The 24,774-nt window shown below is 43.5% G+C and overlaps 1 protein-coding gene and 1 long non-coding RNA gene across 28 annotated transcripts in view; both read left to right on the top strand.

The window, feature by feature from the left end:
• The window catches only part of celf2 (cugbp, Elav-like family member 2), a 239,549-nt gene that overhangs the window by 53,574 nt on the left and 161,201 nt on the right, over positions 1–24,774 (top strand). Inside the window, exon 1 of one of the 27 annotated variants that reach the window (XM_086269629.1) lies at positions 23,100–24,217. The exons of 24 other annotated variants lie outside the window; for them this stretch is intronic. In XM_086269629.1, the coding sequence (XP_086125755.1) occupies positions 24,141–24,217 (77 nt within the window). In that variant the 5' untranslated portion in view covers positions 23,100–24,140. Of the gene's footprint in view, positions 1–23,099; positions 24,218–24,774 lie in introns of those variants that run through there. 2 more of the 27 variants (XM_086269645.1, XM_086269651.1) reach the window with 2 other exon arrangements.
• On the top strand, positions 8,463–18,112 carry LOC147310089 (uncharacterized). The gene is made up of 3 exons (XR_015125775.1): positions 8,463–8,651; positions 9,720–9,774; positions 16,584–18,112. It is a non-coding gene; the product is annotated as an uncharacterized LOC147310089 (long non-coding RNA).

Genomic DNA, 24,774 nt, shown 5'->3' with positions numbered 1-24,774 from the left:
CAGCTCCTAAAAAATGGCAGGCAAGTTCCAATATATTCCAGTAGGTTGTAAGAATTTGTTGTCAACACAATAACTCGAGAAGAAAATCACGTAGGATTTTCAACTTTATATCACAAATTACAAATTAGGGTACAAATTTGGAGACTGGGGGTTAGTGCCACCAGTGTTCCCCGCTCCACTCATGTAAGAAAAAGAGTAATTTAAAAGTGTTGCTTGCTAAGAACTAACATAATTAACTGTAAATCAACTGAGGATAGATTTAGTTCACGCAGTGCAGTTCAGTCTTGTAATTGTAGCTCCGTTTCAGAACACTCAACCCAAGACACAGTAAGGTGAAGACACGATAATATTAGTGTCACGGTTCTGGGTCAGTTTGGCCCAGTATTTTGAGTTGTTATGGTTTGGTTTATTTTTGAATGATGGATCGTTCTTTGTGTTTCTCTGGTGCTTTGTTGGGTTTTATGATGAATCTGTGTTTCAGTTATTTTGGTGTGTTTTTGCATTATGGATTGTTTTCTTATTCTCTTGTAGTGCTTGTGGTGGTGGTGGTGATGATAGATTATTATTAGTTTCTTGTTTCTGTTTATCCATGTTTAAGGATTTGTTGTTTCGTGTATTGTTTGAGTTGCATGTGTTATATTCTGTCTGCCTCTCTGTCTGCGTCTTTGTTTAGTGGGTTCTTGTTTCCTGTTTTATTGTGAAGGTCTGTGTCTCATGTGAGTGTGTTCAGTTCTACTGCACCCCTGTCTCGTTAGTCCAATTTCTCCCAGCTGTGTCTCCCTCCTGTTTCTCATTCCCTGATTACCCCCCTGTGTATATAAGCCCTGTGTGTTCCTGTGCTCTCTGTCGTGTCGCACCATCAGATCATGCCTGTGTGTTTCCGGTTCTCAGTGTTCGTTGTGCTGTTCATGTTTTGTGCTTTGCCAGCAATAAAGCTGTGGTTTTCTGTTGAAATTTGGCTTCATGAGTCCTGCGTTTGGATCCTCACCTTCGCCTGCCGTACACAGAACCCTGACAATTAGTGAGAATGCCAAGTATCAGATGCTCTGATATGAAGATGCTCTGATACAGCTCTTGGTGGAGGTAGGAAAAAAGAAAGTCCCTTCCAGAAGAAACAGAAACTGGAACAGGCAGCTACCACAACCAGTGAGGAGAAGAGAGGCTAAAAGAGTATACTGAGACTATGATTAACGAATAACTGGACAAAACACAAACTCTGGGAGCAGACACACGTAGGGACACCATAACTACAAGTTTGATCAAAGGCTTTTAATTTCAGCTTCTGCAGACTTTCTTATGCAGACCAATTACTGCATGATTGCTTCACACTCAAAGCAAGTTACAAAATTGTGTAATAACAGCTACTGTGTGTGACTGTGTGGCATCCACAGCTGTCGGTGTGCACATCTGTGAGGGAGAATAATCCCGGTATTGGGATTTCATTTGGGCTTGCCCTTTTTTCTGTAGAAAAGACCAGAGAGTGGCACAAAAGTGCCTTGCCTTAGTGTTGGAAAATTTCTTTGAAGCGTTAGCACGGTCGACTTTGTGGCACACGAATGCCTTCTCATTTTCAGCCCCCAAATCTGTAAAACACGAGGTGAACTCTTCTATCTTTGTTCCCCTTAACTTAATTAACCGTGTTTATTCTGCTTAGTTTTTCTCCCAGCCATTCGCGCTCTCCTGCAGTGCCTCTGTGTTCCGCCAAGGGGGCCCACCCCACAGTTTTAGAAGCACTGACTTAACGTAATTTGCAAACGGTTGTCAAAGAGTCCAAAAATAAGCTCCACGATGACGTGGCATCAATCGCGCTGCCGTCACTGTTCACATTTGAACATGTTTTGTAGAGGAATGTGGAGGTGGGAGGTCGGGTGACTGTCACCCTATTTTCCCATCTTAATAGCCTGTGATCCTGCAGCCATTTTGCCTTCTAAGCCTTTTCCTGTGAATGACCTCCAGGGGAGATTGTGTTGCTGCTGCTGGAGTACAGAGGAGTTGATTACGCTGGCAGTGCCGGGGCTTTGTTCTAAGCATATGCCCGTCCTTGGCTTTGCAGCGCACGAGAAAAGAGATAGATGAAGAAGAAGAAGAAGAAGACGACGAGGAGGAGTCTTATCTCTCTCGTGGGGTCTCGCATCCTTTCATTCCAGATTGTCTTGGTGACCTTCTTGCCCCACCCGGTTCATCCCGACCCTCCACTGCATCGCTTGTTTACTGTCCCATAATGACATTGTCAATGGCAACAATACATCCGCTTATCGCGAGGTGTCTGCCGACACAATGGATGAATGGCAGCGTAATGGAAAGGCGAATTTGTCCTGTTGTCATCTCCAAGTCTTTGGAGGCTCTCTCCTACTTGGCCGTGTGTGCCGGCGTAAGATAAGATTAATTCTTCATATCGCAGGGCTGATTGCAGAATCTTGTATCTAATGCAATTTTTATTTCCTCACCCCTCCTCCTTTCCTATTTCCCTTTTCTTTCGAACTGCAGAGTCAAGCATTTTTTTTTCCTCCTCTTTTTCTTTGGGGAAAAAAAATCTAAATAATTTATCTGTGTTTTGGTGCATTTTCCCCCCCTCCTGTACTGTTGAGTGGAGAGAAATGGGATGGAGACAGACAGGAGGAAAGGCACATGAGAGTGTTTTTTTTCCTTTTCTTTATATTTCCTTTTTTTTTTTTTGAATGGGAGGAACGTGAGCAGCATGCCGAGGAGGGTAAGAAAAGGGAGCGAAGGATGGCGGGAAGGAGGCAGAGGGGTTGAGCGAGCGAACCTCGCTCAGCTCTCGGCTGGAGAGGGGCCTAAGAGGAGCCTGCAGACTTTGGTAATCCCTCTTTTATTAATGTGAAGCCAAGCTCAGCAGAATGCAGGCTCACAGACATACCAGAGTTGCTCACAACTGACTGTCTTTGGGCCTCGCTGTCTGTCTCTCGCATGCAGATCTGCTTCGCTGTCATGACGGGCCAAGTCCGGCCCCTCCCATTTGCCGGGTTAGTAAACAGCTAAACGGTTAAAACTGTGTCGTGTCTTGCCCGGGTCCAGACCCGGCCCCGTGCACTTCTGCCCTGCGAGTGGAGCTCTCGAGTCTTTTGATCCTCGCTCAGGTTCCCGGGCTTGGGTTTTTGGCACCGAAATGCATCCTCACCGCTGCACCGTGCCCTGCACGTTACCATGACAACCCCCCTTACATCACTCAGTGCCCCCCATGTAGCCAATGGGCATTGACCTTTTGCTGTCAGAGCGTGTTAGGGAGTGAGAGACACAAAGTGAGAGAGAGAGAGAGAAAGATGGGAGAGAGCGAGTGGAGGCAGGCGCGCGGCAGAAACAACAAACACAAATAGGTCATTAAATCGTAAACACAATTTAAAAGAGACAGAGGCTGCTCGGTTCAACTGGGCCTCAAGTTACTGCGATGTCAGCACCACAGCGTGCGTTCGCTTTGAATGACAAAAACAAGATGCTTGTCTTCATAAGGCATGATGTCATGATGTTGTAAAAAGAACAAAAAAGGCAATGTTTTTAATTTAAGGCTAAATTTGAGATATCGTGAGACGGGGGGTTCCCGGTAACACTTAGCTTCTGATACACCGCCATATGTTCTATGCTCTCCAGCAGTAGCCCTTTAACACAGACTCATATGCGGAGAGCAGGCTTCCATCAGCAAGCACAGAGAGAGACTGATGCGGGCCTTCAGAGAGATCCTCGTTAGGGTAAATAAATGTAAGGAAGTGTGTAGAAAATTCCAATTAAAAGGCAACTAGATTGAATTAGAATTCAAATGAATGCTGTTTTTAACCTCTCAACCTCTACAAGGTCGCTGCTTGGGGATAGCGTAAAGAGTTTAGATCGTTAAGGTTTGTGTTATATGTTGGCAATTGAGCCCTCCTGAGTGCTTCTCTAGCAGCCTGCAGGATGCTGAGAGGTTAAAGGGCTGCTGAAGTTTGTTTTTTCTTTAATATGATGGATTTTTTTATACATTTAACCGGTTTTGATGTCTTATTCAGCAGATTCGCTTGCATTTGGCCACCAGCTTAGAATGTTCTCAGCCTATTTATCACTCCTATAGATATGGCTGGTAGGCACCCTCGTGTACCTGCTTGTAGTCCAAAAAAGTGCATCATCAGCCATTCTTATCACAGCGTTCTGTTGGAGTTCTGTGTGCATGTAAAATCTACAGTAGAGTTTTTTTATGCTCAGGCCACTTTCACGCATGCATTACCTGACAGAAATGCATCTGAGGATAAACACGTTGAATCAGACATTGAACACCTGCCAACACTCCCGTTTTTCCCATGTTTTAAGACCCTCCTGTTCTGCCGTTTGTCCCTGAAGTTGCAAAACTCTCACACTTTATCGTGAGAAGTTGTAATGCACTTTTGTTTTATAGATGATCTGGCAACGTTTTCTCCATTCACTGCAATTTCAACTACAACCTGGCAACTCACAGAATGATTCAAAGGATGTGTGAGCAGCTTATCGCTCCTGAAGCAAACCAGTTACATGCTCACTTTTCTGTTGTTGTTGCCTCAGAACAACTGTTCAGACGCAGTGAAGAACCAGACGTTATAATAAACCAAACTAAATGCAGGCGAGCTGAGTGACATTTATGTTTTTTCGGATGTCGATGATGGTGAGTTTTTAACTTCTGTCAAAGAGATACTTTCCGATTAAGAGCTTTCCAAATCAATTACTCGTAACCGAAATGTTGTGAAAACACGACGCCTCTTTCCAAATTATTAAATTGGATGAGTTACAGTCATTCTCATCAAAACAAGTTATAATCTTCACTGCTGTCACTGCGCGCAACTGTTGGGACCGACTACAAAGTGCAAGACTGAAAAAACAAGAAACACTGCAAAAATATTCAACCGACACACTGAAATTTCACCCCTCACTGCTCTCGCTGGTGTGTCGGTTATGCTAGGAACTTAGTTTTGTGCTTTTTTATTTATTATTTTATTATTATTATTGTTTTCTGGTGAAGGCAGCATGGTGGTGCAGTGGTTAGCACTTTAGCCTCACAGCAAGAAGGTCCTGGGCTCAAGTCCACAATGTGCCCAGGGCCTTTCTGTGTGGAATTAGCATGTTGTCCCATGTCTGGGTACTCAGGTACCCTGAAATGGAGAAGCACAAGAGGATGGATGAATGAGTGGATGTTTTTCTTCAGTACATCTGATGCAGGTTCTCCACTGGTCTATGCTACAGAAAAAGGGAAACCTTAGACTATGTCCCAGCCTGCTTCTTCAGACATTATCCAGAGTTCATTTGTGAAAATACTTTTGGTAACCTATAAATGTGATCTTTACAACATGTAAATGACCTTATGACAGGTAGTCCTGTCCAAGCACAAGACTTTCAATACTGAAATACTTGGCCTATTACTTGTGATTAACTAGTAGGCACAACCGCGCCGAGGTGATAATTAGGTATTAAAGTAGTGGAAGAAACCACCTACTGGTGTAATGGCTGTTGGACTGTTACCAACTGGTAACACTGGCCATTTGAAAGCGGTGTTTTGGGTTAGCACTTCTTGATTCAGCACGTTTGATTAGACCACTGGCAGGTCATGGAGACCACACAGCAGCAAGAGTAGAAGAAGGAAACTCAATTCTTGGATTGCAGAGTCAACAGTTTGACGTCAGCAGTCAGAAATCACAAAAGCTTGTGTCTACTAACCTAAACCATGTGAGTGAGGAATGAGGCAAAAGTGCGAAACGGACTGGCATCATGTCACCTGACACACTGGACATGCTATGAAAGACTAATAGTCAAAGTACATAAGATGCTGTGCATGTTAACAGTGAAAGAGAAGGGAAAGGATACATTTTGCTAATGCAACCCTAATACTGTAACTGATACGATATGAATTATTATCAGAAAAAAAATAAATATTCTAATTCCTTCAATCAGAATGGGACTGTAGCGGTCTATATTTAAATGTAAGCTCATAGCAGAGTTGTTTTTCCCCGCTTTAATGTATAAATGCTTCCTCGCACAGCTTTAGTAACTGAATGCCTGCAGAAGTGTGAGCTATTAGCCATGTAAATAACAAATCATCAGTCATCATTGTCAACATTTATGCATTGTAATTTGAATGCATCGTTCCATTCACCGCTGTGTGCTCCTTTTAGGCTTTAGGTTGTTGTGCTCTTTATGCATTCAGCTTTCAGACTAATAAACATAAGCAACATGAGTGGATGCAGCATATGTTGGATTTTGAGCGGGGAAAAAAAATCCATGAGATCATTATATGTGAGAGTGCCAGGTATTTCACGCTCTTAGTCACCACTTTTTTGTTGACAAGCTCGCCATGTGTCAATATTTGTCACCGTCGCGCGCTTGCCATCGCTTTTGGCTGAGACAAAGTGCAATGAGAGGCCGATCCGATCTGAATGGTAAACAACAGAGGCGGAAATGGGTAATTAAGTTAGAAGTTAGCAAAAGTGTCTGCTGCATTTTAATGCCGATGGCCTGTGCACGCCGGGTAATTTAGGATTTCAATTGTTGTTGTTTTTCAGTGAAATGCAGGTGTTTTGTGAAGACAGACGATTTTGCCCTGTATGCCAAACATTCTAATGAAGCTCACGTACAATCCATAATTTTAACTATCCCCCACCTGCCAGCTAGCCACACACGCACACATCCACACATATGCACGCACACACACACACACAGTGCACAAACAAGCATGGGCATGGTACCCACACACACATACACACAATATGCACTAATGAAGCTGTTCTCCTTTCCTCTCTTTTTCGTTCCTGGCTCACTGAAACATGCATAAATCATAATAAACAGAGAGATGAATTTTTAATCAGAAGCTCCCTGCCTGTGTCTTCAGCCCCAGCCTCCTATGGGGAGGAGATGCTGTGATGTGCCAGGTATATGGAGCCTGATATGGCAGGGCCTCCTTCGGGAGGGCTGCTCACTGAGACATGCCTGTCTGGGCTGCCTTGTGCTGGGCATGATCTGCTGGACCGAGCCGTCTCTCTGGAGTTGAGGCTGGCCCTTCGAAAACGCAGCCTGTACTTGCAGGAGGCTTTGGACAGTTAGAGTGGGACGCCTGGGAAGAAATATTCAATAAAACTCTGAGCTTGGTTTTAATCAGAGAGCAGTCAGTCATTATTCTGACTGTCCATTAACATACATGAAATAGATCCTAAGAAAGTTAGAGTTCATAACTTTGCACTAAATTGTGCAGTAAAAGGTTGAAATATTTGAAAATAAATCTTTTTTTGAGATTTTCCTTTATTTTTAAAGAAAGATTTGCAGGTCCAACATTTTCAGCCATGTTTTTCCAGAAGGCATCCAGTTTCTTTCCCCATGAGAGCCTTTTCTCTCTGGAGACTAAACCGCTTCGCCCCAGACTTTTAGTTTTTAGTTTTGCTCCACTTTTCTGGAAAGCTTAGGCTGCTTGAGGTGAGAATGATGCTTCTTATTGGCAGACCCAGTTTTTCATAAAAGGTTAAATATTGTGGTGAAACTCTGACAGAATCAGGGGCCAAAAATTCTTCCACGACCTGGAATTAACACCAGGATTTATGGATATTTGCCAGGATGGTACGGCCAAGTCAGTAATGTTCTGAGCTGTAAACTAGTTCATGCAAATAGCAGTTCAATAAAAATACAATATCGAGGACGGATCATACATGTTCAACTCTTTTTTTAATAGTGGGAGTTGGAAGTGGTCAGGAGGCTGTGAGCTACACCAGAGGCTGTGGAAATTGCATATATTTGTGATATGCTAATCTTGTTGCATTGAGGTTATTTATATTCTGTCTTAATAAACTGTGAAAATTCAGTGCACAATTGACTTCATGCTGTACTTGGCCTCCTTCCATCGGCGCAACACAACTTTACTGTGATGTATACGATTTATTTACCTCATAAAAACTTCATAAAAGGGTGGTAAAGCTGAGTTAAGGTTGGTTTATTTTCCACTCTGTCTGCAGCTCTATATCTGGAGTCTGAGCCCGGGTTGAGCTGTGCCAGAAACACAGAGATGATGTGCAGTAAATGCGAATAGTGGGCATTGTCGGCGTGGCTCGGTGCCGGACTGGGCCGTGCCCAGTGGTCATGCAGGCAGTCCAGAGCTGGACTGGCGCTAGGTTGTTCCAGAGCTGTAGTATTAGACTCAAATAGGCCCACAACATAACAACATGAGCTGAGCTGTCACAGGGGATTACTTCAGCTAGGCAAGCCAGCGGGGTCTCCACTGCTCTGCTGCTCTACCAGGGAGAGAGAGAGCGAGAGTTAGAGAGTGGGGGGTATGGGGAGGGGGAGATAGGGAAGAAGAGGAGGGTGGAGAGTGGGATGGGGGTGGGGGGTGGGGGGGACGCTTGTTTCTCTATGAGAGAAGAGGGAACAACGGCAGAGAGGCTGAGAGGAACAAGGCAGAAGAGAGAGAAGCAAAGAGAGGCCGCTTGTTGCAAACATCTAGCGGGGGGGGGGAGAGAGGAACAGAGGACAAAAGAGGAGGAGGAAAGAAAAGAGTTGCCAGCTTGTATCCTGATAAAGTGCATTAGTTTGCTTGTGATGTTGGAGCACTCGTCCGAGCTGGGCTTTGTGGGGAGAGTGTGTGTTGATGCCACTTGCTGCCTCCCTCCTGCAGCCGCCGGTGCGGGATCTATGAGAGCTGACGAGCTGCTGCTGAGGTACACACTCGCACGCACACGCATCTGTGCTCACACGTACAACAACGAACATGCGAGTACTTCTTTCTGACCCAGATGCTGCCTCCGTGCGATCCAGCTAGGGTGTGCCTCTGCTGCATGGTTACTTTGGCATCAGCGAGGTTCATGAGTGTGTGTGTGTGTGTGTGTGTGTGTGTGTGTGTGTGTGTGTGTGTGTGTGTGTGTGTGGAGGGGGAACCTAAACAAAGTCCAGATGCTGGCTTATTCCTGTGTTTTCTGGAGATTTGACGTCTGCAACACCTCCTACCTGGAGCTTCAGCCTAACAGTGTTGTTAGCTGGCAGGATATTTCTCACTGCTTCCCTGCAACTGTTTGCCCAGTCAAGCGTAACATCCAATGCTTGTACTTCTGCTTTTTTTGTTGTTGTTCTCTATCTTCCGCTTCGTCCACCCCTCCTCCTGCTGTGTTAGCAGCATTGTGTGGACTACAAACAGTTAAAGCTGAAGAATTAGCAAATAAATGGTCGCTAACAGTAAATTTTTTTTTTTGCCTCTACTGCTTTTAAATTAAACATCTGGCTGGTCAGTGTCATTCACCTTTGACTTCATTCACAGTTCAGTTGTTTTTATTTATATACAATGTTTTTCATGCAGTCGCTGTGTTTGCCTTTCAGCTAATTTACATTTTCGTATTATTCCACCCACATGTACATGAATATGTATGATTTATAGTCTTACTCGCTTCCTTGGTGTCAAGAGTTGTAGCATTTAATGATGTCAGTGCTGATTCTTAAGCTTGTAATAGAATTCTGATGTCTTAAAGTAAGAAAAAAACACCACATTTTCTGTTGGACCTACACAATAACACACACACACAACCACTATTATCTGATGAAACTATAAAGATGTCCGTTATTTCACCTAAGACTTTTAATGCTCCCTGATTGTTTAAGATTTGAGATGAAGCCACCCACTGGCTTGTAGACTTGTGAAGCTTGAAATCAGCTTTTGTGGCCACCACTGTATCATTTTGTTTAATCCAGACGTGTTCGTATTTTGTCTTTCGTCCCTCACCCCCAACCGGTGGCAGGACATGGGCACCACTCCCTGGGCCTGGTTGTGTCAGAGTTTTCTTCCTGTTAAAAGTAAGTTTTTCCTTCCCGCTGTCACCAAGTGTTTGCTCATAGGTGGGGATATTCTGTATTGTTGCAGGGTCATAGCTTTGCAATATAAAACCCCTTAAGATCGACTGTTGTGATTAGGCGCTAAATAAATAAAACTGAATTGAACTGGAAGCCTGCAAAACCCCAACAGACTGTATGGCACTGACCAGTGCTAACTGACATACAAAAAATACACCAAAGTGTCCTTCACTAAAAACTGTGGCGCACATATTTTGGTGTGTATTAGAATGATCAAATATCCAGTGCTTGAATTCATAGGAGCTAAACTAAAGCTTAGCAGACAGCAAGCAGCACCCACTGCTCAGTTGAGGTTGCAATGCCTGAAATAATCATTTAAACAGGTGAGTTAAATAAATCAAAAACATTTCCCATACAGTTGTTAATTGGTTATAAAAACCAAAATAAAAAGATTTTTATTCTTTTTATAAATTCGGGGCATTTTAACATGGCGGTCTAACTCCATAGTTGAGTTATTTAACAATTTATTGTAGACCATAAAAGTCTCATTTGAATCTTATAATTGTTTTTGTTGCCAGTTACTTTTTAATTATAAACTTGTTCATTTTGGAAGATTCTTCTTTTATATAATTATTTTAAGGTTTATAACATAATATATTATATTTAAAAGACTAAAAATATGTACTGTAAGTTTTCATCAGTATTCATCACCAGTGGTGGAAAATGATTTGCGAGACTTTTTTGTAGCATTGGCTGTTTAAAATGAAGAAAAACAGAGTACAGATGGAATGGGGGATCTCGGTAAGAAGACCAAACGCACCCACTCAACCACTCGCCATTTGACTGTGTCCAACTAACAAAGCTTGAATTTGTACTTGCTATTTATTTACTGAAATCTGTGCAATTTCTTTTGCATGTCTTATGGAGGGATGGTGGAGAAATGCCTGTTCTTGTTCTGTATGTTGAACTGTTGGGAAACGTTACGAGAAACTGAAACAGGAGAGTAATGAAGTGACAGTAGTGAGGATGGGAAGGAAAGAAGCATCCCTGCTTTCAAAATGTGAGCCAAGCAGTCGAGACGCCCAACTTTTCTCTCTCCAGCCTTTCCCCTCCATTCCCGCCTTTCAAAGTGAATCATTTTTATTTTTAAAGTTCCGATTACAGATAAATTTTCCCCTACCAGTCACACTTTGTCTGAACTCCTCTCCTGTTGCATACAAGATTGAAACAAGCTTCTGCTGCGCACCTGATCATGAAAAACAGTCATGCTGAGGTTGACTTGTTTTGCAACGAGTCAACATATTTCATTGATGTTTGCAGGTAGTAATTTATTGCACCATAATTTACTGACTGAATCGGTGAATGCTTCATTGGGTGACAAATGAAACTGCTTTTGAGGCATGCACTTCATTTGCAATTTCCTGATGAAAAATATGACTTTGAGCGCTTTCTGCATCAAGCAGTTTCTCCCAGTGAGAAACATGGGGGATATTTTCCAGTGGTTTAGCACATGTGTGGGTTTATAGGTGGTGCGGTGGGCTGAGATAGCGTGAACATCAAATGACAAAGTCCACTGCAGCAGATTAGTGATGACAGATACCAGTAATTAATTTGGGGCTTTCCTCCAGCAGAGTGGTTATGAAATAAAACAGTAGTTATGTAGTTAAAATTGTTAACGTTGATCCAGTACAGAAGACTCTGTGACATTTTAGTCTTAGGACAATACAGAGATAGGAACTAAAAATACAGAAAGCAAAGAGTGTCAAAATTTGTGAATGCCACCTAGCTGCTGACTCCCAGCCTCACTAAAAAACGATGGTTCATCTACATGAGAGTAAAAAAAGCAAAAAGAGAAAAAGAGAAGTAACATGGCAGCACTGCAGGTCTCGTAAAACATTGCCAAGGAATTCACCCACTTTCCTAAAAAAGTGTCTCAAAAAGATTTCACAGTAGATATCAAAGGTGAAGCCAGTTTTAGATTTATCAGCTGATTGGAACTCCTGCACTTACCTACTCGTGTCTCATCGGCTGCCCGACCTTCTCAGGGGTTTGATTGACTTTCATCATCTGATAAAGGTGTGTTGTTTGGACCTGATTAAGGTCTGACAGACCAAAACTTTGTGATTTAATAAATATTTCAACAGTGGGCAAGACTGTGTGGGAGTTCCAGTCATGTGTTCTTAAAAAAGTACATTTCCTGACGTGCTAGTCACTTATTCTGGTGTGCGATTGTGTCCAATTATGTCTTTGTCGGTAAAAAGTTATAAAATTGATGATGATTCAGAGCTCACAAAGTTCTGACAGCTACTCTAATTCTTAATAGCCTGCAGCTCAATGCTTCCTGGTTCAAAATCCTTAGGAAATAACACTTGAACTTTTTATTCTTTCTTTGCAGTTTTCGTACCAATCCAGTGGGTCAGGTTGGACTCTTGGTGGCGTCATTCTGGCCCACGGGCCATATCTTTGACACTCCTGGTGCACCGAAAACTATGTCGCCCACAGTTGCAGAGCTTGACTCTTACAAGGGAACTAAAGTGAGGTCATTTAGACCTCTACCTCAAATTGCACCAGGACTACCCTCCAAAATTGGAGCCAAATAATTAATATTTCAATTCAGAGCCAGTGTGCTTTAACACACTATAACCTTACCAACTGTTTTATAAATTGAAGTAAAGAGAACTCATGTCAGTGGAAACTTGCAGAAATAATCAGCACATCTTCCCCTGAGAGTTTGCTTATGTGAGCTAATATTAGTCCTCTTTTGCTCCACCCCTCCTATTCCTCCTTCTTTCTTTCCTCTTGGAGCACTGGCAGTAAAACCAAGCAGCCCTTCTCATTCACCCCACACAGTGTGCCTATCTAATGGTGTGGAGGATATTACGCTTCTATTAGAGCTATGACCGTTGGTTTAGAGTCACTGCCTCTCACTCCCATTTTCCCAGATGGGTCAGGGCAATGGGCGTTAAAACGGCCTCTGTTCCCTCCTCCCCCTTCCTCCCCTCCAGCCTTCTTGAATCTGCTAAACCAGCCGTCGAAGCCTCTGTGAAGGGAGCGCACCTCGTCTCCGCGCTACAACGATTTAATCTGCCGAGCACCTTTTCAATCAAAGAGTGTCAGGCAGGGCCGCTCTCGACACGACTCTAATACAATGCATGGACACACACGTACAGGAAGTGAGGGCGAGCGAGGGCGACTACTCCTGCGCGCACATGCATCACATGCCCAGGCGCAGATCAATACTCGCAATCATACAGGTGACAATAGGCGCAGGTTTATCGCCCCTGATTCACACCCTGCTATCATCACCTTCTCAAAATCGCACAATCAAGGGAGGGGAGGGTGAAGGCAGAGGGTGCATATGTGAAAGAGGAAGGAGGGAACAGAGCACGGGAGCTTGCAGGTACATGAAATGTGTGAATATGTGCGTGAAATGAATTGAAATGGGTGTGAAAGTGCATCTATTTGCAGGCGGATGCATATGCACATCCCTTTGTATGCCTGTGTGTGTGTGTTTGCATGCGCATGAGTGAATTTCCGCTGTGTGCGTGTGCGGCAGATGCGTTATATTCCTCCTTTCTTTTTTTGGAGTGTGTGCGTGTACATCTGTGTGACTGTGTATGAGGTGTGTATGTGTGACGGTTGTTATCAGAATGACACCATCCCACTCCCTCTCTCCTGCAGCCCCAGAGGATCAGTGGAGCTGCACCAGTTTCAAATGAAAATAAATGAGAGGCAGTGACCGCTACTGCCTGGGTCCCGCTTTAATGAGGAAAAGGAGCAGAGAGGGAGGGAGGAGAAGGAGAGGACAGAGGTGGTGGAGGAGGGACGAGAGGATGGGGAGAAGGCAAGGGGAGAAATTGGAAAGTGAGGGTGAGATTGGCCCGAGTTGGCAACGACGGGACCAAGAGAGAGAGAGAGGGAGAGAGAGAGAGAGAGAGAGAGAGAGAGAGAGAGAGAGAGACGAATGGAAAAGAGAGGAGGGGGTGGTGATGAATGGAGGGCCTCTGTCTGTCATTGATGCGATGGCCAATTACAGTTGGAGCACGCTCCGATGCACTGCAGGTGGAGCGGACACTGTTTTGAGTGGCCAGAGAATATCCCTCCATCCTCCATTTGCATTGAGAGGAGAAATCACTGCACAGTGTACAACTTAGAGCAGCTTTGGGGGGTTTACTTTGTGACTCAATAGAACATTACACCTTTGTGGATCTGGGCTGAACTATACAGGGATTTTTTTTTTTTACCACGCATCTTCAAGGATTATACGCTCCCTTGAGGTATATTTTTCTTTTACTTCCCAAGCATATTAAACCCTTAAAAGAGTAATGAAGCACTGCTTTTTCAGCTTGGGGCTCGTACCAAAGTTGTGTAGTGACATGGTAGTGTGGCCGACACGTCTGGAAGTACAGCCGACACATTTTAATGCACAGAGTACCACTTTAGTGTCTTTTTTAACATGCAACGTAGTCCGTGGGGTTCAAAAGAAGGCCCACAACATCTGAAAGAGACAATGTAAGGCCGTACACATGGTGCTCTGCTTTTATTCTCACTGTTGTGGGAAGTTTGCACGGTAACCCGTGGTTTATTATTATAAAAGGGAGTATTTTTCACCCAGACAATGACAGAAAAAGAGAAGCCAAAAAAGGAAAGCGAAATTAAAAGTGAAAAGTGAAGTGAAAGTGTAAAAATCATAGACGTCAGGTAGAGACATGTATACAACCCACCATCGTACAAAGATTTATTCTTCTGAATCTAGTAAAATCGCATTATGAAGCAGTCGAGCGACTGAGTTTCAACTCAGTTTTATTTATATAACACAGCAAGACTTGTTTCAGCTGCTTTATATCATAAGGAACCCACACTATCACACGATATGATAATAATCAGCACACATTCATACATATACATACATAAAGCTTCAGTAAAACTATAGAAATATATAACACGATCCTATCATTTAGGATATTAACCTCATCCGGATCCTCTAACATTGTCCTTATGGAAAATCAGAATGAACAGGGTGTTCTCAAAATAGGTTAAAATTATTATAACTGTGGAAGATTCTAGATAAAAATTAATGGCATGTAATAGTAGCATGTAAACACAACAGTAGTCAAAAGAGTGGAGAGAGGAAGGAATGCTCGCTGCATCATGGGAAGTCCCCCAGCAGCCTGAGCCTATAGCAGAAACTACAGGGTCGTTCAGGGTCACCTGATCCTTAGTGATCCTAAAAAATATAGACATACGCTTCCTGTATTCCTACATGACACTAGCATTTCCTAGCAGTATCCTTCATACACTGGTTTTCGCAGGATTTTTAAATTAAGTCTAAAGGTTGTGTTACATTGTTCAAAGAGCTGCTCGAAACCACATAAAGCTTTAGGTTGGAGATGTAACTTAACCAAATTTCAGAGCTTTTTACTGCCATAGAAACTCAGGTGTAGCATAACTTGATACAGGCCTTTAAAATATCACAGAATTAACCCAAAAAGAGCCATGGGGCTTATTGAGAGTTTGCAGATATGAGGTCAGCAGCGATGCATTTCTACTTCAGCGCGGCTGAGCGTTGTCCATGCCTGTCTAGCAGAAACTATTAAAACTAGCAGACAGCAGCACAGTATACCCGGGAGGCCTCTTCAGGGGCAGAGGACATCAAGTGTGTGTGTGTGTGTGTGTGTGTGTGTGTGTGTGTGTGTGTGTGTGTGTGTGTGTGCAGAGAGAGAGATACAGACAGACCCACACATGTCATGTCGAGACCACCGGTGCAGACATTAGTGTGTTAGGGTCAGTGAGCAGGTCAGGAGGTATTTGCTCGACAGTGTTGGACTTGATCACGATGTCCTGTAATGCGGAATTTATGTGTGTAGTCTACGTGTACATGTGACTCTAGAGGTCAGAAGCACGTGATGTGATTTTTCCACTTTGAACAACTTAAAAATTGCACTCATCCTTCTCTGCCAAACTAGAACAGACAGTCACTAAAATCTTTACAGTAAATACTTTGGCTCACATGTCTGTCTTGGATCATTGCCCAATTATTCATTTTGCACTTTAGATCTTGCCGATACTTCTTCTAATTTAGACTTTTCCCTCAGTCTCAAAAGAAATCGAGATCTCACGACATGTACACATCCATTACTAAGGGCTGTCGCCACCCATTTTGGTTACCTAGGTGACATTACAGAAAAACATTTAACATAAGGTCCTGGCTGAGGGTAAAATAATTAGTTATGAATAATTAATGAAATTGTTGCTGTGGTGCCAGATGTGTAAATGTGCATAGCTCAGAGGAAAGACTCCAACAAATAGCCACAAGCAACAAACTTCAGCTCCTGTTAACATCTTGTCAAACCCAGATTTCACTGGTGTGGTTCTCCAGCAGCTTGAGTATGTAAACTGTGTCTCTTTGCTGTTTGGAGGTAGCGTCTGGATTTACAGCTAATATGCTATCAACATCAAAGTGCTGATCATTGTTCCCCTTTGCGGCTCACAATGTTATCAGTATAAGTCGTTTTAGTGTGGTTCTTATTATACTAATGTTTGCCAGGAACATCAGTAATCTTGTTACATGAATCTTATAAGAGTAATCTAATGAAGTGAGGGGTTGAGAAAAGCTTAAAAAGCCTGGTTGAGGAATTTACACTACTGTCTCATCCCAGGGCGCAGCGTTCCTCTCTTCTGTCAGACATCAATAGAATAAGTACAAGCTGATTCTTTCGGTGTTTGTACCTTGGCAAACCTGCAGGTTGGAGGTCAAAAGGTTGACCTCGTCACGCGTTCCATTAAGAACTTTGTTCTTCTATTTTCTACAGCTTATCGGGGTCTGTTTGACGGGTGGAGCAGTCTAAGCAGAGATGTTCAGACCTCCCTCTCCTCGACCACCTCCTCCAACTTTTCTGGTGGGACACTGAGGCATTTCTAAGCCTGCTGATCATCTCTCAAGCATGTCCTGGTTTTGTCCCGGGACTTCCTCTCACTTGGATACCTAGGCGGTGTCCAAGAAGAAGCATAGTCAGATGTTCTGACTTTTTACCTTTAGGCACTAATATCTACTTGGGTAGATGTAGGAAATAATGCTTACCTAGTGTTTATAAACCCTTCCTAGTTCTATCAGAGCTTTCATCCTGTTTCCTTTCCACTGTCGCCAAGTGCCTGCTCATAGGGATCGTCTAATTCTTGAGGTGTTCCCTGTATTACCTGAGGTGACTGTTGTTGTGATTTGGCAATGTTAATAAAATTGAAGTAAACTACATTGAATTAATGCCAGCGGGTCTTTTGCAGATTGGCGTGTTTGAAGAATTGGCCTGTTTCACTATTGCCCCATCATAACACCAACGCCAAAGTCCACCGTGTATAAATCTGACATGTCAGCGGATTTGACAGTCTGACTGTATGAAAATGGTTGGGTAGTATTTTCTCATGTCAGCAGTTTGTTTGTGTATGAGCAGAGGTTTTTTAGGGCGGTTTGCTGGATATGACTGGCACTCTGCATCAGCGGTTACAGTACTAGATTAGTACTACTTTATTACCCAAGGACACAAGCTCTGTGGACAGTGCAACTCATATTCAATCCAAATGGAAAGAACAAGAAGACCAAAATGAAACATGCACAAAATTAGCTTCTTTTTAGTCCTCAACACATTTATGTCGATATTAAGAAGTGGTATTAAGCCTCAGCTGTATATTGTTTAATCCCTGAACTGCTGACATTTTCTTCTATTCTTTCTTATGCTAATATTTGCTGCACGTGAATCTTCACATACTGTGAAGGTAAAAAAAATGTTTGAATCACCATAATAACCTTCTTTTTTCTTTTTCACAAAGTGTCTTCATACTCAAGCCATCTTTCTTTCTTGGCGCCGCTCGCGTTTTCACATGATGGTATTTGTGAATAGGCCTCTTTATCCTGGAAATGACAATATATGTGACACACCTGACAAAACATGCATATAAAGAGAGTAAAAAGTGAAGGTTGTGCTAAAATGTTAATCTGAATTCTACTCTTGATTCAAGGTAAATAGATGTTTAATAAAAATTTAAAATTGAACAATAAAAAAGCACTGAGCTGAAAACCCCTAGCCCGGTGAGTTTGTGTGTTTTGAGTCAGATTGTGTTTCCAAAACAGGTCAGCGAGCATTCGGGCACTGCAGCCCACTGCAGGTAGAGATGGGATCCACGTTAACTGGAACACGATGTCCTAACCAGAGTCCAGCAAGGGCCAGAAACAAGCTGACAGAGAGGGTGAAGAGAGGGAGAGGTGCAGTGAGTGATGGAGGAGAGGGGAAGGAGACAGATGAAAGCATGAAAATGGAGGAGAGAAGGAGAAGGCGGCTGGAGAAAATATGGGAATGAGATCTGAAGATTGAACAGTGAGTGGCAGCGAGAGCGATGGAGAGAGTGTTAGAAAGAGATGTCTCTACTTTTATTTGGTTTTCAGTCCGCCGTTCTGAGCTTAACAGAATACGAAAGTAGCAGGAGGACTCGGCTGGACTGGGACGCCTGTAATAGCCTTTCATTTAGGAAGCAGTCTATCTGCAAACGCACACACGTGTACAGTGCGGAATAATCACTGATCAAAATGGGTTTTTTTTCCAGCGACGATGAATGGTAGCAGTCAGGGTCTGTCTGGTTTTTGCTCCTCACATGTCCACTTAGGCTCAAACGCAGATGCTTGCTTTTCTGAATTATTCATGAACCCCTCATTAAATATTCACGTGTGAAAAGCCGGTACCATCAGCTACCCACAATCCTCTCCTCTTGGGTGAGGTACAGGCAGGAAAGAGAAGACAAGCAGGATGATACTTATACTTATGTACCTATCAGAAAGCAGTTTTATTCTTTTGTTTAATTAGTTTTTTTAGGATCTGCTCTTTTTGGTCCTCCCTCTTTGTTTCTTTCTTCTGTCTTGCCCCGCCTTATTTCCTCCTGTTCTCCTTCGTTCTGGGTGATCAATTCGTATTGCTCGGGCAGCTGAGCCCCCCTGAGCCCGGGGTTAGAGAGATGAAGGCAGGGAAAAGATAGAAATAACTAGACAGAGGGAAGAGGCGAGAAAGACAAAAGTACAGGAGAGCAAGCAAAGGCAGAGCCAGACCTTGCCACAAGCAGGGCCTCTTGGCGAACACAGGACCCTCGGGTGAAGAAATGGAGTGATAGGAGAGGTGATGGCTGAGGGTGGAAAGAGACGAGAACAACAGCGGCGGCAGGGAGAAAATAAGGTAGAACACAATGTGTGAAATGTTCACTGGCTCTGAAGACTGGTCCTGAGTAAATACAGGCTCAAGGATGCTTCTGAAGTCTTTGTTCATGCTTTCACAGCGGCGTGTACACAGGCCTACAGCGATTTTAATCTTCACTTGTAAATAAACCGTAACTATGGAGAAATGACGGGCTCAGTGGTCACGCCCGTGCATCAGTCATCACCGAGCACCAAGAACATGACGAGGGTTTTGAGGTTCTGCACACCGGGGTTCTCTTACATGCTGTGCTGGTTTAATTATGAAAGTTTGCAGCGGTGTGTACTCAGGGGGGTTTGGAACATAGCCGGCACAAGAAACAAGTGTAAACTTTCATGAAATCTCAGTGAAACTTGGCCACGGATCAAAATTTGAAGGTTTGAGGTGTCATTCCCACTGTTCCCACCACCTGTCAAAGCCCAACGGCCTTCATTTTAGCTTTAATCAAAACTTTACTTTCATGCTTTCACAGTTGCAGTCTTACACTTTTACGAAGTCTTTGGAGACTACTTCTTATAAGCTGTTTATCCATATAGTGGGATGGAAATGTTTCCTAGACCTTGTGTTTATTATTAGTTTTTATATGATTTGAAAATGAATCTAAAGCACAATAAACAACATCATTAGTCCTGAAGACAATCCCTCATTGGGTGTCTTCACGATATTGCTGAAGAACCCTGTCCGACATGTTCGTTCAAAATCCTATATGTATGCGTCGGTAGATTGAGATGTGGTGGGGCAAAGGCTGTAACATGTGGTTAACTTAATTTTCACATTTATCAAACCATGCAGTGACCCAAAGAAAGAGATTGCTCCCTTGACGATAGAAATGCTTCGTCAAAGGATAAAGGCGATCACTCAGAGCAGCTTTGTATTGATTTGCAGTGACCCTTCTCTTTAAAGGACCCAAACTATCCTTTTTTTTATAGGTGTACCGAAAACTCCAGATCAGGTGCAGTTTTTTCTTTTGATTTTTTAACGTATTTTTTTTATGTGGGACTGTTAGTTTGATAAAATTAATAAAAGAAGAATTTGGATCCAAGTAGAGCCATAATTCTTACAGTTCAGCTGAGATGGTACCCTCCTTCTCCTCCTTTTAGAGTATGTCATTTTAGCTGCCTTAGTCCGCCCTATACATCTGCAAGCTGCTTTGAAACCCATCTCCACCCCAGCTCCTTGTTTAATCTCACGTCTGGTTAAATAATGTCTTTTTGTTCTTTTTTTTTTTTACCACTAAATATAAATGAATTGAAAATTCAAGTTGCTTTAGACTCCTAAGTGAAATAAAGCCACTGCGTCCCTATTGTAGCTTAATTTGATCCACATGGCCAAAATCTGTAGCAAACCTAACCCAGATACAGATCTATTGGCAGCTCCATGGGCAATATCAGCGTCGCTCTTTCACTGTGATTCTCTTTCACTGGCCTCATGAACATGGCCATTTATCACATGTATTTATTTTATTTTTATTTATTTATTTATTTATTGTCATTGTCAGAGAACAATGAAATTGCATTTGGGGCTTCCGTACAATGTAATAGGACTATCTCAAGGTCTAGGGGCAACACACGGTCCTTCATTATCAATCTATGCAAGGCTCCATTGTCATGTGGAAGCCATGAGGTCAGGATTTATCCTCTGTAGCCCCCACCATTAACATCAACCTACAGCCAGTTGTGCATGATCATGCTGATAGAGTCATCCCTGTGTTATTGAACAGAAAATGCATAATCTTCCTCTACGTGAAGCCCATTCTTTTCTATCAAAACAGGCTTTTAACACCAAAGTTACGTACTAGTGATTCTGGAAAGGCAGAATATTGTTTCAAATTCACAGCAAACCACTGTGCAGCTATATAAATATGGCTATATTTGCATGTTAAATGCAGAAGCACACAGCTACATCTCAAATTTGCATGTTAAAGCAATGCCTCATATCCCCTCCCCCTCCTCTCAGATCCCCCCCTTCTTTTTCCTTTTGCTTACCTATACTCTCCCACATCAGTGCTGAAAGAAAGGCAAGCAGTAATCACAATAAATAACATGTATACAGAATAAAGTATAGACCATGTCCAGAAATGAAATGTACAATATGTACAGAGATAAATATATATATGCAAAAATAAAAGGTGCTAGTCAGGCCAGATCAGGTATTTGCATTGATTAGGGCTATTGCTCTCGTTTAAAAGCTGCCCCTGAGTTTATTTGTCTGTGATACAAAGATTTGTTTATAGTTAGAAACAAATTAGGGGACATGCACTACATTTGAATGTTCAGTTCACTCATTTCAAACCTGATGCATTTTTGCTGCAGCGGCCACGCTGTGAGATGTGTGCGCAGAAGCTTTGGCCAAACACAGACATGCAGTTTCAGCTTTAAGCCGTTTAAAATGTAAGGGTAGTGGCTGCTGTCGTTTTCAGCATGGTTTTCAGTCAGTAATACTGTGTGATGTTGACTGTGACCAAGTCTTTGGGGTAATACAGTCAATCAACTTATGTTGTGTTGAGATGCCTAAATGACATTTTGGGAGACATTTGAATTGGTAGTTTAGTTGTAATGAGCCATGTTTTGGTGTTGTGTGCCCATGTTTCAAGATTTTCTCCTCTGATGTAACAAAGAAATGCAAATAAATTGTAATTTTTTTAGGGGGAACGATAAAGTAGGAGTATGAAATGCAATCAGAAAGTTTAGTGACTCCACCTATAAAAATCACAAACCTTACCTGATTTAAATTTGGCCAGTCACTTGGTTTGCAATAAAAGTGATGTGGTGAATCCAAAATATGGAGGTCTTTCTTCTTCTTGCGAGCCGCCATCTGAAAACGGTGTTCGTGAGCACCAGGTCAGGCCTGAAAATGACAGCCTGCTATGGGAACGCAGCCCATTGTCATGCAGCAGTTCGTTATATAATGTTCAGCACAACCCCTGGTCTGATGAGGGTCGAGTGTGGTGAAACATGCAGAGTCGTCCCCACTCCTGGGGCACTCCAAGCCCTAAGGCACTGATGTAGGATCAGCGTTTCCCATCCACACTGTGACCCGGGTTCTCGCAAGTAAACATGCAAGCTGACCCCCCGAGCACAGCCGCGGGCCAAGTCCCACCCACACCATACACTTACCCTGCTGTATGTGCGCATACTGAGCTTTGTTTTTTTCCTCCCATTGACCCAGATACTCATATTCTTCCCCCAGAGAGCCGCCTCTCTCAGTCTAAGAGAGCCTCATTATTTCACTGGAGTGCCTCCCCTCTTTTCTCCATCGGAGGAGGACGGAGGAAGTGGGGCAACCTGGCAGTCGTACCGCGCAGGGGTGCGTTCAGGCCCACACGGGTTCCACGGGGAGGCATGCTGGATCCACACAATTAATGCAGTGTAAAACCGAGTCAGCAAATTTGCAGAAAATTATGAGCAGGTTCATTATTACAAGGCTGTCCCAGAGCGTAACTGCACCTCCAAATATGGTCAACTCATTTGATTCTAAATCAACTAACCGGCCGTTCTTTTATGAAGTTACCACACTGAAACATGACTGCGCAGCACTCATTAGTAGCTTACTGGAAAGTAAGGATCCACTAAACTGATATTTGGTTTGTTGATAGATTATTGTGGCCTCATGATGCGTGTTCCCTTAATTTAGTCAGACTGAAAACAGGCTCACACTGAAATAACCCAGTGATCTATGCTGGTGTGGGAGTGTTTGTGGTTATTATCTGAGAGATGGTGACATATGATCCATTTGAGTTTTCTTTCTTTTTTTTCTTTTTTCTTTTTTTAAACTCCCCCATATCAATAGCATAAGGTGGAATTTTACAGCTCTGTAAAATAAATGCACAGATGTCCATTTTCCTGAGGAAGACGGTGGAATTACAGCCTTACTGCTACAAAGGAAGCCAATGCATGCTTCCATATATTTTGATTGGCAAGAACGGCCAGTGATTTGGGATTGCGCTACACTAGCCCCCTTTTAGCGCTCCTGCTTTATCAGCAGAGTGGCCATACTGAAATAAAGGAAGCCCCTTTGTTTAGATGTGCAGAATTGCAAAGATGTAGAGAGCATCACACATACTCGCATAAAGCCATTAACAAAATAAATATCTATTCATGATTTCCAGTAACTGGTTTGAGCTTAGGCTAAGCCATCTTTAACCTCTTAACACCCATCAAAATAGAAATAATATTACATTGAATTCTCACCTAAGTGGCATTCCCAAATGAAAATCACAGGAGAGACAGGAGGACAAGTACATGTAAGATTTAAAAGGTGAAACCTTCGAGTTTCTGAAACTATGTTTGTTTAGATCTAAACTAAAGCAGGTCACTGGTGAGCTGGTAGATGCTGAGAGGTTAAGTACATTTCTTCTTGAGGAACAAACATTTATTATTAGTATTATTATTATTTTGTGTCACTAACAAAAGTAATAGAATCTTTAAAAGCATGATGCCAGAGAAACACTGGCTAGAAACCACGATTAAGTCCAGTGGAAGATATTTAATGGGTAAATGTTCCGATCATTCTAATATTTGTGCGCGGTTAGCTTTATCTCAGAGGTTAAACTCTGCGTCTTGGCGCCGACTGCGTTTGGAGACTCTCCGAACATAAACGATTGAAGCCGCCTCCTGTTCGGAACATCGTGTGTAGATGTGAAAGGATCCTCGTCTGTGGTGAACGGCGCGCTCTGGTAGCCGAGGAGACCTAATAGTTAAAGATCAGCTGCAACGCTGTGCGCCACGCCTCCACGGCTCGACACCTGGCTCTCCAACAGTCCGTCAGTTGCGCTGTTGCGGAACGGTTTTTCAGACAGGACCGGCGGAAGAAAAGCGGGAGGTAGAGACAGAGAGAGAGCGAGAAAGAGAGAGAGGGAAAAAAGCGAATGGGGGGCAGGAAGAGGAGAATGTGACAACTGCTGGATGCGGACAGAGTGTGTGCGGCTGGCTACACTGCCTTTGGGGAGGCCTCGGCTCTTGCACCTGTCCCTCTCCGTCTCCGCGACCAGGCGCAGTTTGGACGAGAGCGACGCTCCTTTATTTATCAGGCAGGGCGCACAGCGGCGGAGGCGCACACACACTCTCTCACACTCTCTCTCACACACACACGGACGGTACTGTACGCACACACTCATACACAGGGCAGGAAGGCAACATGACTTCATCCTACAATCTGGATTTTCTGCCCGATATGATGGTGGAGAGCCGCCTGCTCGTTCCCGGGGACAGAATGTGAGTTATTCGGCTCTTCTTCTCGTCCGCCAGTGGCGTGTGGGTGCGTGTGTCCTGAAAAGCAGCTGTCCGATGTGGAAATGTTGCTCTGCTACTTGATGTGTGACCAGAATCGGGGTCAGAATGAAGGCTGGAGCCCGTGTGACTGTATCTGTGTGTTATTGTGTTAGTTATGGCTTGTTGTTATTAATATCCGTCGATAAATTGTGCGGGGATCGCAGGAGCGCCCGCGGCTGTTATCAGCTATAGACAGGATGGTGATGAATGAACGCCATTATGGGAAATTAATGCCACCGCCGTGAATAAACCCCGTCTTTACTAAGGTGTATTATCCGGCGTGTGTCGTCAAATTGTTGTATCCCGTCAGGTCGACTCTGGGAACATTTAGAGCATCGGCTTTTCCATCTCGCTCCGTGGAGCAGAGGAGGGGAAGTTGCTTTGATTTGCGGCAGCCGCCCATCCTCATTTCTTTCCCCGGCTCTCGCCGGGCTGGAAGCGGCGGGGTCGGGACCGTGCGGCGGGCTTCGGGAGCGCACGATGCCGAGACCCATAACGAC

The sequence above is a fragment of the Aulonocara sp. 'chitande type north' Nkhata Bay genome, linkage group LG17 (assembly GCF_057382095.1).
Source record: "Aulonocara sp. 'chitande type north' Nkhata Bay isolate Kocher_YH1m ecotype deep benthic linkage group LG17, A_spYH_male_GT1.1, whole genome shotgun sequence".
Lineage (NCBI taxonomy): Eukaryota > Metazoa > Chordata > Actinopteri > Cichliformes > Cichlidae > Aulonocara > Aulonocara sp. 'chitande type north' Nkhata Bay.
Note: the sequence above shows the minus strand (reverse complement) of the source record. Positions and strands in the feature narration are given on the sequence as shown.